Source organism: Amphiura filiformis, chromosome 15 (assembly GCF_039555335.1).
Source record: "Amphiura filiformis chromosome 15, Afil_fr2py, whole genome shotgun sequence".
In the NCBI taxonomy this organism is placed as follows: Eukaryota; Metazoa; Echinodermata; class Ophiuroidea; order Amphilepidida; family Amphiuridae; genus Amphiura; species Amphiura filiformis.
The window spans coordinates 21,893,956-21,912,433 of record NC_092642.1 but is presented as its reverse complement, the minus strand read 5'-3'; the positions used below and the strand labels follow the sequence as shown (position 1 = coordinate 21,912,433).

Genomic DNA, 18,478 nt, shown 5'->3' with positions numbered 1-18,478 from the left:
CAAAGGTTGAAAGTCTAAGATCTTAGAATTCTGTTTTTCCTAAGCGTTTTACATTTAAGTAATGATGTTTAAGTATTCTTGTTGGTCGCCATCTGTTAAATCTTGATGTAGAAATGGACCCCCTGGGATAAGTACGGGAAGATCTCTACCAGCTTTCTGGTTATAGTAATAGTTCTTCTTTCATGTTGCTTTTTCCTTTTCAAAGATACGCTTGACTTATTTTGGATTTACTGGTCTTGACTGTAGTAGTTTTTTCAATCAAACAATTTATGTAAAAAGCTCGGTATTGCAGTATGTATTGGGAAGAGAGTTTGCTTTTATCTATATAAATAAAACTGAACAATTCAATTCGCCCATAAATGTCAACCGATGTCCCCGGCTAATGTCATGGCTTTAAATTAATTTCCTGACACCATGTGCAGATGACATGGACTCGATATTTGATGGTATGAAAGAGGGTTCATATCACTAAATAGCTTTCCATAGACTTTGCGTAGAAAATAGGGTCCGCGTTCTGGCTATAAGTCAAGTTTTCTCTTGATATACAAATTTGATATCATTTTAATTCTGCATAACATATCTGAAAATGACTTCACATTTCTACTTTTCTACATGTTTGTCAATAATCATATTTGCACTTGCTTCTAGAACATTACAGCTCTACCTTCCCTTGGAAATACGCTTCTTCAGTTTGAAATTGGACTCCAACGTTGTCTGCAAATTGTTTGTCAGAATCACTGAAGTCCGAAGGACGACCAGCTGCGTCTCCAACATAAACAGCACTTGCTTTATCGACCATCTGAAACTGGTTCAGTTTACACGTATAGTAGTCCCACATTCCAGTCTTTGGTTTCCGGTATTTGTTGTCTCGAATGGATGCCATTGCGTACATTGGAATGTCCACTTGAGATACGATTTGCTCTATTTTATCCATCCATTCAGTTTTGCTCTGTGCTCCGGATTCAATACCATTCTGGTTGCTCATGATAACGTTATTGATTTTATTCTTGTGGTTTGCTTGCAGTTTTGCGACTACTCCATCGTATTTAAACACCCAGTCGTTCTCATCCTGAGGGAATGTGTCACCACTCTTTGTATCTATAAGTGTACCGTCCAAATCAAAACTAGCAAGTTTTGTACTCGTGCGCATTCCATTGGCTTCATAATATAACAGTCCATCAGACGTTTCAGACCACCAACCAGGTTGACTATTCAGTGGTGGGTATTGACGGGACAGTCGTCGACCTGATGAAGCATAGACGTCTTCGAGGAAATATTCAGCAGCAAACTTCCAATCTGCGCCCGGATATGATTTCATCGACGCCGATCTGAAATAGACCGATGATTTATCGTAGTGGCGGGATGCGACCTTCTTTATCGCAGTATAATCAGTTGTGTTCATTGAATCTCCATCGGTATAGACAAATTCCCTTGCAGAATCGTCAAACTTCACCAGTTTAGAGCATATTTCTGGGTCGCAGTTGAGTTTAAAGCAGTTAGTTGTCCCAGGTATTTTCGGCCCTTTCCATGTACCAACCTTTGTCCAAAGTTCATCAGGTGTGGCCGATTTGTAAGCTTGACACCAAACTATATAGATGTAAGACGACTCATAATGCAAGGGTTTGGACTCTTGATCTCCATCTGCAACATTTTCTGTGGTAAATAGTGGAATGCCCTCTGACGAGCAATCATCTTTAGTATCGCTATCCAGAGTTGCTTTCGCAACAAAATTCGCCACTTCTTTGTCGTCAAATTCTCCATTACAGGTGAGAGACCATTCATATAGTACAGCAGACGTGTCCTTGCCAGTTGATATCCACTGACTAGTAAATGAGACATCAATGCATTGTGTGCCGGCTTTTATCGTTGATACATCTACCAAACGTTCATAATCCTGCCCATCCTCCACAGGAACGAATAGATCCTTACGTACTGCAACTTTAACATACTTTACATACTGATATTTGAGCATATCAGCGAGTTTTTCACCCATCGCATATAGCGTAGCAGCAGGATTTCCGTCCGTTTGAGTGGCAAATGCCGACGTATCACAAACTCTCAATTTTGACACTCCTCGCACTTGTAAGTACTCATCTGCGCACTCAGGCATTTTACACGTACAAGCCGGGTGCAATGCGGACACATACATTCCTCTGAACCAAGCATCCAACTCTTCATCTGTATCTAAATCTTTTCCAGGTGCAACTTCATCTACAACTAATTTTTTTAAGTTTTCATGAACATCATTACCAAAAAACATGTCTCTTAGTAGACGAATTTGATCTCTCATAAGCTTTGCTCCTTCTTGAAACTCTGGGGTCTGTACACCATCTACTGTATATGACCATCCATAATCAACTGAAGGTTTATCAAGAATGCTAGAGGTACTAGCGGTTACAGTGCCTCTGTATTCTGGCCATTGGTTAATTATACGAATAGTCCCTTCAAGGTTTTCTTCTTTATCGTCATATTCGTGCTCTCCATCAAATTCGTACTCGTTCAGTTCTAATCCCGCATCAGATGTGCACAGAGAACCTGTTTCATCGAAGAGTTTGGAGTTTCCCATCACATACAGTTGGATGTCTGACATCACTTTTGGTCCTCGAGTGTTGTTTGATCGATAATGTAGTATCCAAGAAAATGGACCATTGATGCTGTCCAAATAGCTTGTTTTGCGGATTTGGCCATCGATATTGACATATGGAGTTCCACCTGGCTTAACGGAACAGCATAAGTCATCGGACTCTGGACTTAGCTTCAAAACATATGGCACCGATATGTGATCCCATAAGTGTTGACCAACATGAGGATTATCAGCTACTACACCCACTTTTATCTTCTTCAATAAATCTCTTGGACCAACTCCACTAACTTGAAGCAAATGAGGCGTATCAAATGCACCACCGCCGAGAATAACCTCTTTTCGTGCTAAAAACTTCACAACCTGCCCCTCCTGGCCATGGTGGCAGAGAACGCCAGTAGCTACACCATTGCCATCAAAAAGGATTTTTGTAACTGTCATCTGTGTGTAAAGTTCAGGTTTGTTTATCGCCTCCTTGTAATAACAGTAAAACTGCTGCCTCGGCCCGTTTTGGATGCACGGTTGTCACGTTCTTCTGTTCTTAGTTTGAATTGCTGAAACATACTGCAACTAATTCTGCCTTCTTCAGGACCATTATAATCAGCAGCAAAACCGTTCCATGGCCTTGTGGTTTGATTGCAAATGTACGCCATTTCTCTTGGAAACTTTTGAAATGCTTCTTTTAGTTGTGTGTTAACCTGCATTCCCCCTCCTTTTCCGTGCCATTTATTGCATTCCTCCTCAGAAATCCCTGTTGCGGCTTCGGAATCATAATGACAATAGTGATCTTCAGATTTTCTGTAGTAATGTGAAAGCTCTTCGTGTTTCCAACCTCGTGGCCACATGTCAAGAACGTCAGGACTTGCCCGTCTGACAATGGCTCCATATACTCTGGAAGTGCCTCCACGACCACGATATCGGGGAATATATATGTTTCGCCCATCCTTGTTCTGGTTGTAACCATTAACAATTGTTTGAAGTGTAGGTTCCGTCAACCAAACTGGATCGTGAGCACTTGTAAACTTATAGGAGTTGGTACCCCAGCCATACATTTTTCGCTCATTCTCGCTAGGCCCACGTTCTAACATGCAAACTCTCCAGTATGGAATATCTGCCAATAAACCCCCAACAGTCAAACCAGCAGTCCCAGATCCAATTACCACAAAATCACATACCTCTGTGTCGTCAAACTCCTGGCTGTGACAGTAGCATCTGGCAAAAAGGAAGGAATTTTTATTAGGTATTTCAATTTTCAAATTTCATATAATACACACAGATTTTCAGTCCAGCAATGCAATAAAAAAAATAGACGCCCAGGTGATTTTGAATCCTCAGTTGTTGTTTTTTTGTTTTGGTTTGTTTCGGTTACACAGAAAATGAAATCGATTCCTATCTCTCCCTGGTACAACAAAACAGCCGAACAGCTATTTGTAAAGAAGCGATTTCATTGGCTATAAAACCAAAACCGGAAACAGCGGGGTATCTCGTAGGCTGCTTGAAATCGGCGCATGATTGGCCATGTTCTTGTTTTATTTACGAATTGAGTTGGCTTTAACTAGTTTATGATCACATTATATCATATTACACACTGATAAATTCTTTAAAATTGATTATTAGAATTATGACCACTGATTTCGTTTCGGAGCAGATATTTTGAAAGTTATTGTACATGGCAACCAAATTTGTTGCATACATATCTACTTTGCTCATTCCCAAGAGTCATTGACGTCACAGGGAAGGCGCCTTTTTAAAGGACGATGACGGACGCTAACCCATAACATAATAAACCCTACATTACTCATGCATGTATTGCTAGCTACATTTGTTAGGTTTCTCAATGTAAAATATATCACATGTATTGTGAATACCTTAAAAATGCCAACGTCAGTGCAAACAACAACACTTGCTGCATGATGGAGCCCATTTTCTGTATGTCACTGTAACAGGAGCCAATCGTAAAGCCAATAACGAGCACTAAGTTCGGCTTCCTTACACGTTGTAGGTATCACCAAAGATGACACAGTAACATCCTGTAATAATTATAACAATCATAAATACAACAAATACATATGGCCAACATAAGGTCGATTATTTTTGGAGCCCCATATTTTCCTAAACTTTAGAATGTAAAATCACTACTACAAGTCTCTTAGCTGCATGTGGCTGTGGGTTTTTATACACCATTTGTACACTTCTCAAAAATGTATTGTTACACTTGAAAAAGTCGCTATAATTTAAAATACAAAATAGTATTCGGCAAATTAATAAATTCGCTTAAGGGGTTGTTTGGAATGACAGGTGAGTCAGGGGTAAAAAACAAAATTTTTACCTTTTTGACCTCAGCACATGTGTATGTATGATCTGCCATACAAAAATTAAAAAAACAATACCTCAAAGTATCATTTTTTAATGTTTTTTGTCATAATCACGCTTTTCTACAAATTTCATCTGTTTGTACCGGGGGCGTGTCTGTTGCCAGGTAGGCCTACATGACAGCATAGACACACGTTACAACCTTGAATAATAATACAGAATTGTGACGTTATATTCTTCTTAACCTATCTTAGAACTGCCTATTATTTCAATTGTTATACTGTTCTGGTTGGTTTATTGCATATACTGTATAGAAATTATGCAATATGACGTCGAGCATGACAGAGTCATCTTCATTCAAATAAAATTCAGGTACCCGTAAGGTACCACGGAGCAATTCGCACGATAATACAATAAAACAGATGAAAGGTATGAATGGTTGTGGAATCGAATTGCAGACCTGTCCCTCTGTCACCTTAGAACTGCATCTCGTAGGCAATGGTAGGTAATAAACCAACCGGAACGGTATAACAATTGAAATAACAGCATGTCTTGGTCTCAATTCAAGATGTGCAATTTGGACACACCTACTCGTTGGCTGATTTATACTTCAACAGTTCCTCAAAGCGATATCAGAAAAGCCACTATCTCATTGTTCATTGGCCCGCAGTATGCGCTCACCCAGGGCACTCAACTTTAGAATTGATGGGTATATGTGCCTACAAGCGTCGCGAAGTAGGCGCATATCATACAAAACGTTGGGGTTTTTTTATTAAAAAAAGGGTCATTATGTACAATCAAAATGAAAAAGGGGTCATTGGGTATAATATTTTGAAAACTGAAGGTGCCTGGTCATCGGGTATAGTCGGCTTCAAAAAAGGGGCATATATTGACAGGCACATACCGTCACCTCTAAAGTTGATGCCCCCGGGTGCTCGCATTATATTTTGTTCATGGCTCGGCTTTTAAAACTCCCACACATCACAATAAGGCTATTGAAAAGTGTATAGAATAGCTAATGATAGACCGGTCCCTGCGATTAGTCGCGGACCCGAGCGACAATATAGTAAACACATCGAGTTTATAACACAAGTGACACAAGTCGTGAATTATGGAGGGTTTCATTGAACTTCTACCAGCAAAATATGGAATAATACTAACACAAGACACCAATCGAGATGATGATACCAGCCATAATGGAAGGCTTGTACTTGACCTTCTTATGAATTCAATTTCGTGGCGAGAAGTTAAAAAGGTAATGTATATTTCAAGAAATTTGCGTTCAAAAATTCCGTATCAGCTCGTATCATCAATTCCGTAAATATGGCGTATAGAGGCACAACTTGACAATAAACTGAACTATTTAAACGTAAAGGACGCACTGGATACACATAAATTTGTGTTTCCTTGCTGGCGGAATAGTTGCAAAACTCTTTTTTGTCAAAACAGTTGGACAATTTATGAATTATGATTGGCAAAATAGCGAAAGGAAATAGACTTTTCCAACCATGTAAAACTACACTGGGTTGTTGACATGGTCGACATACATTAAGGCATATGCATGTTCCTAAAGTAGGAGGTAAGTACTATAATTAATTGTTTAAAGTGCTCAACATACCAGCAAAAAGTCATAGGGTCATCAGAGTACAGGGACTTTGTGAAATACTGGGTACAAAAAAAAAGTGCGTGAGCCGATATGCAACATCAAATATAAAAGCCGATTTACATAATTTCCCATGACCTTACAGAAGTGATCGTGCTCAAATATAAAACTATAGAGTTTGGTCCTTGATATGCGCCATCAATTGTGTACTTGTGATCAATATTGCTAGGCAAACAATCACAGCAAACATGCCCAAATCCTCCCATTTCTCCTCCATTTACACACATATAAACCCATCCCTTAATGCAGCATTTCATACTGCGAATGTTGACACCTCATCTGTTGCTCTGCGATCTTGTTGAAGACAATTACAAGCATTTCAATAGTAAAGGGTCGGAATTCAAAAGTTGCAGAAGTCCCTAACAAAGGGTTCTGCATAGATTACTGGATGAGTATGCAATGTGGTACATGCTTTTATATTGTGCGCACCATTTTTATTCAAATTTGAACCATTACGATGGTTGCGTGGTTGAATAATCGATGAAAAGCAGAATTGAACCCAACCTATGGGACACTCTGAAGAAGATGGCTAACACGCCCATCAAGCCAGACATATAATGTATCCCTGCTGAGTGAGGAAAATGTTTCTGTTCTGTGAGGAAATGCACTTTTGTACTGAGCGGCTACTGCAACTTTTGAAATCCGATCCTTTACCATTGAAATGTTTGTATCTTTTCTGAACGAGATCGCAGTGCAACAAATGAGATGTCAAAATTCGCAGTATGAATTGCTGCATTCAGCGAGTTTATTATTTTTCTCAATACCGTTTTGGGTTTGTTAATCATCTCGACTTTTTCAAGTGTATCGATTCATATCCCTAGTATATGCAAATCACATTGTCAAGAACAGTATGGGAAGCATAGGTTCTAACCCTATGGTAATTAAAGTACATATCGTCAGCCTGCTACGCTAATTGCTGAAGTCATTTTTTGTAAGTTTGAGAATAAAGTACAAAACATGGTTCAAGATGCATTTAAATATATTTATTCACCAATATTTGCACAAAAACAAATGATAATGATACATATTAAAGGGAATAATCCGAAATAATTAGAGTGATTTCGTGAGTGATGCATGCTTGAACCACATTTTGCACTTTGTTCTATCTAAAAAATGACTTGGGGGAAATGTCGTAGTAGGGTCACGATATGTCATATTCCATTAAACGAAATCTGTACCATAAACTAATCAATGGCTATATAGTTGCAGTAATAATAAAAACGACAAACAGTAAAAGTCCCAAGCTTATATACGTCCAAATAAAGGAGAAATTCTTAATTCCTTACGACAATCAGCGATCAGTTTGTAATCCATGGTGGCGGCCATATTGATACCCGATGTATTTTATTACGCTGTAACGGTACCCCGATTTTGAAACCATCGAAATCCGTGCCACGAGCCTCGTCCCTCGTGAACTTTGGTGACACGAAGCGAATACTACCAAAGTTCAGATTCAACATTCGTTCAAAAGAAAACGCGACAATTTTTACCCATAAAACTACAGAAGAACATAAAAAATGTATTTTAAGTAATATTTATGATCAACAATGTCTTTTGAGAACGAAAAGTAAAAACAGCACTAAAACCAAAATTCGCTGTGGGGTCGCGAATGCCATAGCAACACACGCTCGCCGCGGGTCTGTGTGAAAGGTTACACTACCGCTTGTGGCAGAAAGGATTCGCAAGCAGCTATCATGGCGGCTTCCATGAATCGCAGAAACGAAGGATTAAAAGTGCTTTTTCTTTGTTAGGAATATTCCGAAATTCATATAGACTGTCTGGTATGTTTAATTTAGGGGTATATAACTATATTAGCCATTGATTAGTTTATGGTACAGATTTCCTTTAATTTAATGTTGACCCCCTAAAAGCCTGTAGTCTCTTATCATACTTGTTATGATGGACCATACAAGGAGGAGACCGTCCCTGGTAGCATCTTGCATGTAGCATGTAGATAGTTTAGACAGTAGTGTAGCATGTAGTGTGAGGGGACGACCGACTTGTGAGATAACGGGTAAACGTCCTGGTCTACCTTCAAGTGGCGGGGTTGTGAGCCAACTGACTTGTTCAGTTGGTGGCGGACAGACCAGGGTGGCTAGGAGAGGATTACTCACCCGCCTAGCTTACATATGAGTGGAACTGATTCATGATGAAGAACCAAAACAGCACCAGGGTTAAAGCCCTGAAACTACTAACCCGCCACTTCTTCTAATGGGCCTACAAAGGACAGAGCACCATGACGCTGCAGCCCTAAAGCCAATCGGAAGGTTTGATGGTTCTCCCAGCGCGGGACCAACACCAAGCCGACTCCCAATTAGACGGGTTGTTGCTGATACACCAAAGGAAAGAGTGGCACTACTAACTACAAAAACAAGTATTGGAATCGGGACCTGGAATGTTAGAACACTGTATCAACCAGGGAACCTGGAAATACTACTTAATCAAATGAAAAACTTTAAATGGGAAATACTGGGAATTGCTGAGACGCATTGGACAGACTCTGGCGAATTAACCATGGAAGGCTATAAAATCCTTTGCGCAGGAAATGATACCATCCACAGAGCAGGAGTCGCTCTGATTCTCAACAAACAGGCACAAAATGCCCTCCTAGGCTACAACCCCATCTCAGCAAGAATAATGTCTGCAAGATTTCAAACTAAGACGGGAGCAATCACCATCATCCAAGTATATGCACCCAATACTGCAGATACTGAAAACAGCGTGGACGAATTCTACGACCAACTACAACATGAAATAAACAAAACGCCCAAAAAAGACATTCTAATGGTAATGGGGGACCTCAATGCCAAAGTAGGAGACAACAACTCAGAATGGGCAAATGTAATGGGGAACTATGGATATGGGAACATAAACGCCAGAGGTGAAAAGCTGTTAACTTTCTGCGCCACAAACAATCTGTGCCTCACCAACACTATGTTCAAACAAAACAAAGCCAGCAGACAATGGACATGGGAATCCCCTGATCAAAGAACTCATAATAAAATTGACTTTATTATGATCAGCAGCAAATGGAAAGGATGCATTACAAACTCAAGGAGCTTTCCAAGTGCTGACGTGGGATCCGACCACCAACTTGTACTAGCAAACATCCAACTGAAATTCAAGACTAAACCTAAACCAAAATATCCCAAGCGATATGATGTCTTCAAACTCAAGACTCAAGCTACAAGAGAGAGATATGAGGTCGAAATTGGGGGTAGCTTTGCCCCATTGCTTGACGATGAAGACACTGACATCAATGACTCATGGGAAGCAATAAAAACAGCATTCAGCAACACATCAAAGAAGATACTGGGAAACAAAAAGGCTCAAAAGCCTAAACCCTGGATAAGCGAGGAGGTCATCAGTTTAAGTGAAGAACGTTCAAAGGTCAAGCAGGAGAAACTGATAGATCCTAGCAAAAAGACAAGGTACAACTACCTCACTAGGGAAATCAAACGGAAAACCAAAGGCTGCAAAGACATTTGGCTGAAAGACCTATGCAGAAATGTAGAGAATGCACACCAGGCTGCCAAGTCAAAAGAGGTGTATTCTACAATAAAGAAAATCACTAACAAACCAACCACCAAAATGCAGACTGTAAAGAACAAAGAAGGAAAGATACTAACTGAACTTCAAGATGTGAAAAACCGATGGAGAGAAAATTATGAACAACTTTACAACAACCAAAACCCTATTAATGAAGAGATAGTAAACAGCATCCCACAAATGCCAAGCACAGAAGAGGAGCCAGACATTCTGAAGGATGAGATTACCAGTGCCATAAAAAGCTATCTGATGGCAAAGCACCTGGATATGACAACGTGACAGCTGAAGAGCTTAAGGCATCGGGTGAAGCAGGTGTCAAAATCCTGCACCGGCTGTGCAACAAAATATGAAAGAATGAAGTCTTCCCAGAGGACTGGGGAAAGGCCGTAATAACACCCATATTCAAGAAAAAGACAAGCTAGACTGTGCAAACTACAGGGCATCAGCCTACTGAGCCATGCAGGAAAGTGTTCACCACCATTCTACAACGTAGAATCATGAAAAAAAAGCAGAGGAGGTCATCTCAGAATCCCAAGCTGGCTTTCGACCTGGAAGATCAACAGTCGACCAACTTTTCACCTTACGTCAAATCGCAGAGAAATTCCTTGAGAAAGGCAAGAACCTGTATTGCTGCTACATTGACTTTGAAAAGGCCTTCGACACCATATGGCAGGATGGGCTGTGGAAAGCAATGGGATTCTTCGGCTTCCCAAGTAAGATCATCAGGCTCCTCAAAGCACTATACAGTATATCAAACAGTGCTGTGCGTGTGAATGGCGACCTGACTGAGTGGTTTCACACAACAGTGGGAGTGCGGCAAGGGTGTGTGATATCCCCACAACTCTTCAACATACTTCTTGAACTTGTTATGCTGTACGCAACCCATGACACCGACATAGGAATATTGATCCAGGGACAGATGATCTCAAACCTCCGCTTCGCCGATGACATTGTGCTGCTAGCTGACTCTGCTAGTCACCTGCAGACTGCAGTGGACAACGTCTTTCGTAGCAGCTCGAACCTCGGACTGAAGATCAATATTGGTAAAACCGAAGTACAGGTTATCAGCAGCCAAAAAGTCAACCTTAACATCAACATTAATGGCAATCTGCTCAAGCAAGTGGATGAGTTTGTGTACCTGGGAGGCACCATATCTCAGAAGGGCACAAGCAGAGAAGACATCAAACACAGAATAGGAAAAGCTCTAGGAGCAGTCCAAAGACTTCATAGCATATGGAATGCAAAGGACATTCAACAGGCCACCAAAATTGAACTATACAGAGTCCTAGTACTATCTATCCTAATGTATGGAGCCGAAACCTGGACCATCAAGAAAGAAGACGAAAATCGACTTCTAGTCTTTGAAATGATGTGCTTGAGAAAGATCATGGGCGTATCACGACTGGACAGAATACGCAACACCATAATACGGGACACACTTGGACTGAACAACACAATCATTGATAAAAACACCAAAAAAAGGATCCGCTTCTTTGGTCACATTCAGCGAATGCGAAATGACAGATACCCCAAAATTGTGATAGAGGGCAATGTACATGGAAAAAGACCACGTGGAAGACCTCCCAAAAGATGGATGGACACTATCAAAACAGACTGCTTGGCTAAAAATATCACCTCCATAGCAGCAGCAGGAAGAATGGCCAAAGACCGAGTGGTATGGCATGGATTCACCATGGATCAGATGGCAAGGCAGAGTGCATCAGCATCCGTGCCGACGCCTTAGGTCAAGGTAGGTCAAATGAAGTCACATCATTCGTCCTTACGGTTTCTTTAGATAAAAATATCCCTGAAAAGGAATGGCTCCCATCATGTATAAGTTGTTCGATCATAAAACTGGTTCCATATAGACTTTTGATCGTTAGATATAATTTTATCAAGATATGGCACTAAGATAATTCTGTTCAGATATCTCCCCTTTTTTCGCACTGAAACAATACCACCCTAATTATGTTTTGACAATGAAGGTTACTGGCCCAGTCAAGTTCAAATATAATGAGTGTTGCCTGATCTACCAAAATGCTGTACTTTGGTATCCAAGATGTGACAACATCCCTCACATGTGTATATTGTAAACTTCATCGGTACAGTGACACCATCTCGGTAAAGCTACTAATATTATTTACCAGCAGTATATACCAATTATTGATCAAATTTGACCTGAAGTTTTGGAATATGAGTTTTTGTACCTAACATACATAAGGAAGTAACTAAGGGCCATTCGGTTAGCTTTGTAACTCCAGAAGTCAGGATCTTGTGATCACGAATCCTGACTTGAATCCTGTTCTTGATTTAGCCAGTTTGAAATAAAGAAATAGTAAAGATGTAAAAATAAAGAAATAGTGAAGACAACTCTGGATCTCAAGATTTTTGTTGAAATTTTAATTGTAAGCTCGTCTACCTTTTTTAAATCTCGAGATCTTATTTTCGTGACTTAAAGTCAGAAACTCACAAACTCACGCCGCGTTTGAGTTCCTTAAAGTCACGAACCTTTAATAGAGCTTGTGTTACAAGCGCCTCATAATAGTTATCAAATGATGGCGCTTGTAACACAAGCTCTAAGCCACAAAGTTATGATCTCGAGATCCTAACTTATTGACTTTAAAGCTATATTATAACATTTGCTGAGGAAGACGCCGTCACTGAATTTTTAAAATTCCTTTTTTTACACGATTAAATTGTACTTTATTGAACAAATATACCCTGCAAAAATCAAGACTCTAGATGCTGTAGTTTTGCCAAAATCCGAGAACCGGCGCTTTATTATTACGATGGAATTATTCGAACGCATACACGATGTTCATAACACACAGTACGTACACGGCGTGCGGGACGGTGATATACACAACAACAAAGGAGTGGTACGTATTGGCGACATGTGCGCTGGTAGTAAATTCCAATTGTCTTTGCTTTGCCGTAGTTGTTCGGCTCAAAAATAAAAGGGGATATATCTGACAGTAAAAGCTAACATTCTATGGCAAATATATGCTAATCTATTTTGTTTGAAAATGTTATAATATGGCTTTAAGTCAATAAGTACGTCACGAACTCAATTGCGCAACGTGACTTCGTGAATTCCTGACGAAAATACAATCTCGAGATAATAAAAGTTGATGGGCTTACAATTAAAATACTAACGCCGTGAAAATTGGACAGATTTCCTGAGTTGTCGTAACTATTTCTTTATTTTTATATCTTTACTATTTCTTTATTTTAAACTGGCTAAGTCAAGAACACTAGAAGTCGATTTTCTATGTTACAAAACGAACTGCATGGCCCTAATAACCTTTGGTCCTAAATACGTGAGCTCCCCAGAGACGGTACAAGCTAATGTCAATGTATGTGTATGCAAGTATCATCACTATGCCACATCTTATATAATTCACCGGAATCTGTGTGTCTGTCTGTCCACCTCTTTTCTCGGAGACTATGAGTCGCACGTTCCTCAAACTTGGTGGGTGGGTGCATATTGACCACATACAGGACAAGTTTGTATTGGTTAGTGGGTCGGTCAAGGTCACCCGATGTCATCCAGAGGTCAATAAGTAAATCAGTGGCTGCTGCATCGTCAGTGGCTGCTGCATCGTCAGTGGCTGCTGCTTCTTTAGTAAACCGCTTCTCCCGGGCCGCTTCTTTAGTAAAAACTGTCGGATGGGCATGAAACTTCGTGGGTACAATCACCATTTAGAGCCAAATTTTGGGGAGGTCATTTACCATTCACCAGGGATCATCTGAGGTCAAATTAGTAAAAACTGTCGAATGGGCATGAAACTTGGTGGGTACAGTCTCCGTCAGCCAGGTAATCGCGCCCAGCCGAGAGCCGCCTAGTGTACGTAATTTGAGGGAAAACGTAATTTTAAGCTGAAAACCACATTGACCCATGTGACAATATATGACATTTTGAAAACGAGTGTACCTTTGGCCCAAGATTACCTTAGATTTTTAAATGTTGTCCTCATATCAAGGATGATTTGCACAACGGTCAAGTCCAATCGGGACATTTGACCTTTGAACGCAGATGACCTTAGATTGATTTTTTCATGTTTCCCTCATATCAAGGATGATTTGCACCAAATATATACCTTTGACATCGAATGGCCTCAGTAGCCCAATCGAGAAACTTAAACATTTGACCTTTGACCTCGGATTGATTTTTTCATATTCCCTCATATCAAGGATGCTTCGTGTTCGTGTCCTCGTGTGAAAAATAATATCAATCTGCACTAATCAGACATAATGGTACAGTGGCTCCCGGTATGAATTATCGATTGTATAAGTAGGGAAAAAGTAACCAACCCCCCTTAAATAATATACAAATATATACTGCCATGAGAGGTTCTGGTTAAAACTATGGGCCCGAGGTGAGATCAATAGTACTATTTTCCTGAGGGGCGCAGCCCCAAAGGAAAATAGTATTAATTGATCTCAACGAGGGACCATAGTTTTAACCAGAACTTCGAATAAAGGCAGTATATATTTGTTTTATATACTTCATTAAGGTTACACAAAGAAACGTATAAAAAACGTATAAAAGACGTATAAAGTTGTTCTCTAAAACAGAGTTTTCTCAGTAATCAAATATCGCAGCAAGTGAAATGTTGGTGCATTGGATATAGCTTAACATTTTTCTTGTGTGTTTATACAAATTTTTAAAATAAATTTGAAAATCCTTCGTTTAAAGCCGTTTTTCGCACCATGTTCACAAGATCAAAAACACGTTCCATGACGTTTTTTTCAAATGTGCGCCCCGTATAAAACCACACCGAGTGATTGTTTTCTTCTTTTTGTATTGTACTACAAATCGATTAAAGAAATAATGTTGCCATGGGGAAGAACCAAATACAGTACCGATTAAATTTTAAAAGCCCGTTTTTGGGGAACATTTTCGAGAATCTTGCCTGAGAAAAAACTGTTTTGTGTAATTATCGATATCTTGATTACGGGACGTTAATTTAGACATCTGAATACCTACATTATTTCTCAACATTCTGCCAATTGCTATCCCATTTGATTTTCACTCCAAATTGAAGCTAGTATTGCAAAAAACGAGGTTTTCCTCCATTAGTTCGTTCAAAATTTCAGCGCCGACATGCGTGTTTATTCTAAGAGCCATTGTGCGGACGCGATTGTAATCACGTAATTGCATCCAATTATAGTTACATATCCGCTTCGAGAACAGTCAATTGCATAAGCTGATGTATGGCCGAGTGGATAGAGCGTTGGACTGGGAATCTGTTATGAACTATTTTTTTGGGTTCGAGTCCCCGTGCGGCTGAATTTTCCTTTTTTTCCCTCTTTTCTCATTTTTACTTCCTTTCTTTCCCTTTTCTTTCTCCCTTTCTTTTTCATTTCTTTTTTTTTCATTTCTTTCTTTCTTTCTTTCGTTCTTTCTTTTTAGTTCTTTTTCTTTCTCTCTCTTTCTTTCTCTTTTTCACTATTTCTTTATTCTTTCTTGCTCCTGTCTTTTTAGTTTTATTTGATTGATTCGCTGACTGCAGTGAATCGTGATCGATTGTTTTTCACTTTATATAATTCAGAAATTTGTAGGCCTGCTAAGTCTGTCTTGTTGATATTCTTCCCAAATTCGATTTGTAAATAATTACTTTTTGATATTGTTGTTGATGTTAGTGTACCCTATTACATTGTATTGGGAATAGCAGCATTGATTTCATCAAAGATATCAATGCTATAAATTCAAAATCAACACATTTTCCAGGGCGTAGCTTGACGAAGTGCCCCCAATCAATTTTAAAATTGATAAAATCCTTATGAAAATTGCCGAAAACGGCTTGTGCCCCCCGGCATGCCGCCCCTCATGACCCCCCCGCGACTCACGAGCTCCGGGCACGAGCTATTAAGCCAAGTTTCATAGCTTTTTCATGTCTTGACCGTGGATCGATATTCTATTGTAAGTAGGCCTACGTCCCGGTACGCTTGTTCATTTTCTGCATGGCTGTTTCTGTTATGAACTTACGCCCCTCTGAAATCAAGCGCATGAAAAACTCTCGGCTAACCTTAATATGTTCTTTGTTCATTGATTTGTTAAAAGAAAATTATTTGACGTTTTGACTCTCCCGCTTCTATCCTGAGTGAACAGCACGGCTAATTTAAGCACAACCTACCCTTCAAAAAATCGAATAGCCTAAAATCGGGCTAACCAATTACAGCAGCGCGAAATGACGCTATGGCAGTTTCGCGTGCGTGAACTGTTCCGTCGCATCGAATGCGCGCGCGCGGAAGGCATGGTCAAAAGTACTATTTACGGCTTGGAGGTACTATTTACGGCTCATCCGGGACATTGAAAATACTATTTACGGCTTAGAGGTACTATTTACGGATAGGAGTACTGATGGTAAAACTATTTTTGGTCATGTGATCCACTTTTAACCAATCAATGAACAAGAATATATTAATGAAGTATATAATGGCCATTATTCAAAAACAGGCTATTGTATTACAAATCTGTAAAATGCGTTGGAAGCAAAATTGATTTCTGCACATTTTGACACATCATTTGATACAATAGCTCAGAAAACAATAAAACACCGGTACGTTTAATATAGTGAGGTCCAGATTTGAAAGTTGCACTTACAACAGTACAGATTTCCTTACATTATACTGAATACAAATCAACAGAATTTACTGCAACTTTCAAATCTTGAGTTATATTGATTTAAATGTACGCTGTGGGCGTCAATAGTTAGTCAATTGTTACAAATGAGGTATCAAAATGTGCAGAAATAAATTCTGCTTCCAACGCATTTTACATATTTTTAATACAATAGCCCGTTTTTGAATAATTACCATTATTTAAGGGGGTTAGTTACTTTTTTTTAGATGTTTACTTACAGACTGTTCCTGCACAATGGTAGACTAACCAGCTCGATCTCTGCCAACCAAACCACTCACTATGTCAGTCGTGTGATGGCGCTGCTGTAAATACAGATAGGTGATATTTTATTATGAAATAATCAATCATCCGACAGCCCTATGAGTTTCAAAATGCAGTTGCTAGGTATACGGTATGATGACACTTTTATTGCTGTTTATAGAAACATACCTTTTTAGAAAATCGGTATATACTATGTATTTTGATCTTGTTAATATTTATAGTATTGCATATTTTAATTTTTGAGCTTATTCACATTGAATTACTGAGATATTTAAAAGGAGTCTCCGGTAAGCATAACATTATGTCTTATATGTTAGAAAAATAATTATCAAGCACAAATCACATGGTTGTATTTATAACAAAATCATATTGACCATTAAAACGAATAAAAACAGTCGGCTAGCACGCGATATTCAAAATTCCCGCGCCGAAATTGTGCAATGACGTAATGCTTATTTGTGCTCAATTGTCGTCAGCCTTCATTGTATTACTGGGACGTCATTGCACTTAGACAATTTCTATATTTTGATGTGGTTATGAACAAAATCTGATCAATTTTGAAATTGAACTCTTTTTGAACTAAGTGCATTTGCCACCGAAGTTTTTTCTGGTAATTCAAGGTCTTCAGCATGAATTATAGCTTGGTTCTAAGTCTTAATCACAAAACCTCCACGACATATAAAAACCATACACTTTGCAACTGGACTATATGGGCTATAAGTTACCCTTCAAGAAACTCACCCTTAGATTCTTGAAGACCGAATTAAAAAAGACTAATTTGCGTATGACGTCCTGTCAACCAGACCAAAAATGCTGTACTGCGCAGGTCAGCAACCAATCATGTCGCGCCTTTGCCATGACGTCAGACGCAAACCATAGTCTTTTTAATTCGGTCATCAATATATGATGGTTCTATCATACATACGGGAAACTTTCATTATACACTACTCAATGAAATTAAAGGATCTATTCGTTTGTATTATCATGATTATAGGGCAATTTTGTGGCCCCATTCATGATCAATATAACCTTGCACTATCCAAGCGCTCTATAGGTTACACAAACTTCTTTCCTGTTTTTTTTTTTTTTTAAATATGCATTGTTTCTACTTTGAACATTAATTAATAAAACATGAAAAGGGAGTCTGAACAGGTAATGCGGCCCATACACGATCACATTTATTTAGAGAATAAACGATAGGAATTTTTATTTTGCCTATCCTCTACCGTGTGATAGACGACAGGCAGGTCCAATATTTTGAGTAGTGGATGCCGGCGCAGCCGGTATCCACTACGATAAAAATATTGGACCTGCCTGTCGTCTATCATAGGAGAGGATAGGCAAAATAAAAATTCTATCGTTTATTCTCATTCTTAGTCAGTTAAATATTATTTTAATAACTGTAAACAAATTTTTAAGCAAAAACTAAGTTACCGACATAAAAACTCCCTCATTATAAAAT

General features: G+C 39.2%; 2 protein-coding genes across 2 annotated transcripts; one reads left to right on the top strand and one right to left on the bottom strand.

Annotated features, from left to right (window-relative positions):
• Positions 1-272: 272 nt before the first annotated feature.
• LOC140171393 (uncharacterized) lies at positions 273-17,053 on the bottom strand. The gene is given in 4 exon segments (XM_072194639.1): positions 273-3,050; positions 3,053-3,793; positions 4,450-4,611; positions 16,974-17,053. Coding segments are annotated over 3 exon segments (3,183 nt in total). The 5' UTR covers positions 4,494-4,611; positions 16,974-17,053; the 3' UTR covers positions 273-652.
• LOC140170798 (craniofacial development protein 2-like) lies at positions 8,769-10,385 on the top strand. The gene has a single exon (XM_072194018.1). It carries the CDS (start codon positions 8,769-8,771, stop codon positions 10,383-10,385), a length of 1,617 nt encoding a protein of 538 aa, XP_072050119.1.
• Positions 17,054-18,478: the final 1,425 nt, after the last annotated feature.

What these genes read in the sequence shown, in the direction of transcription:
- LOC140170798 (XM_072194018.1), top strand. Translation starts at nt 8,769, where the DNA reads ATGGGCCTACAAAGGACAGAGCACCATGACGCTGCAGCCCTAAAGCCA.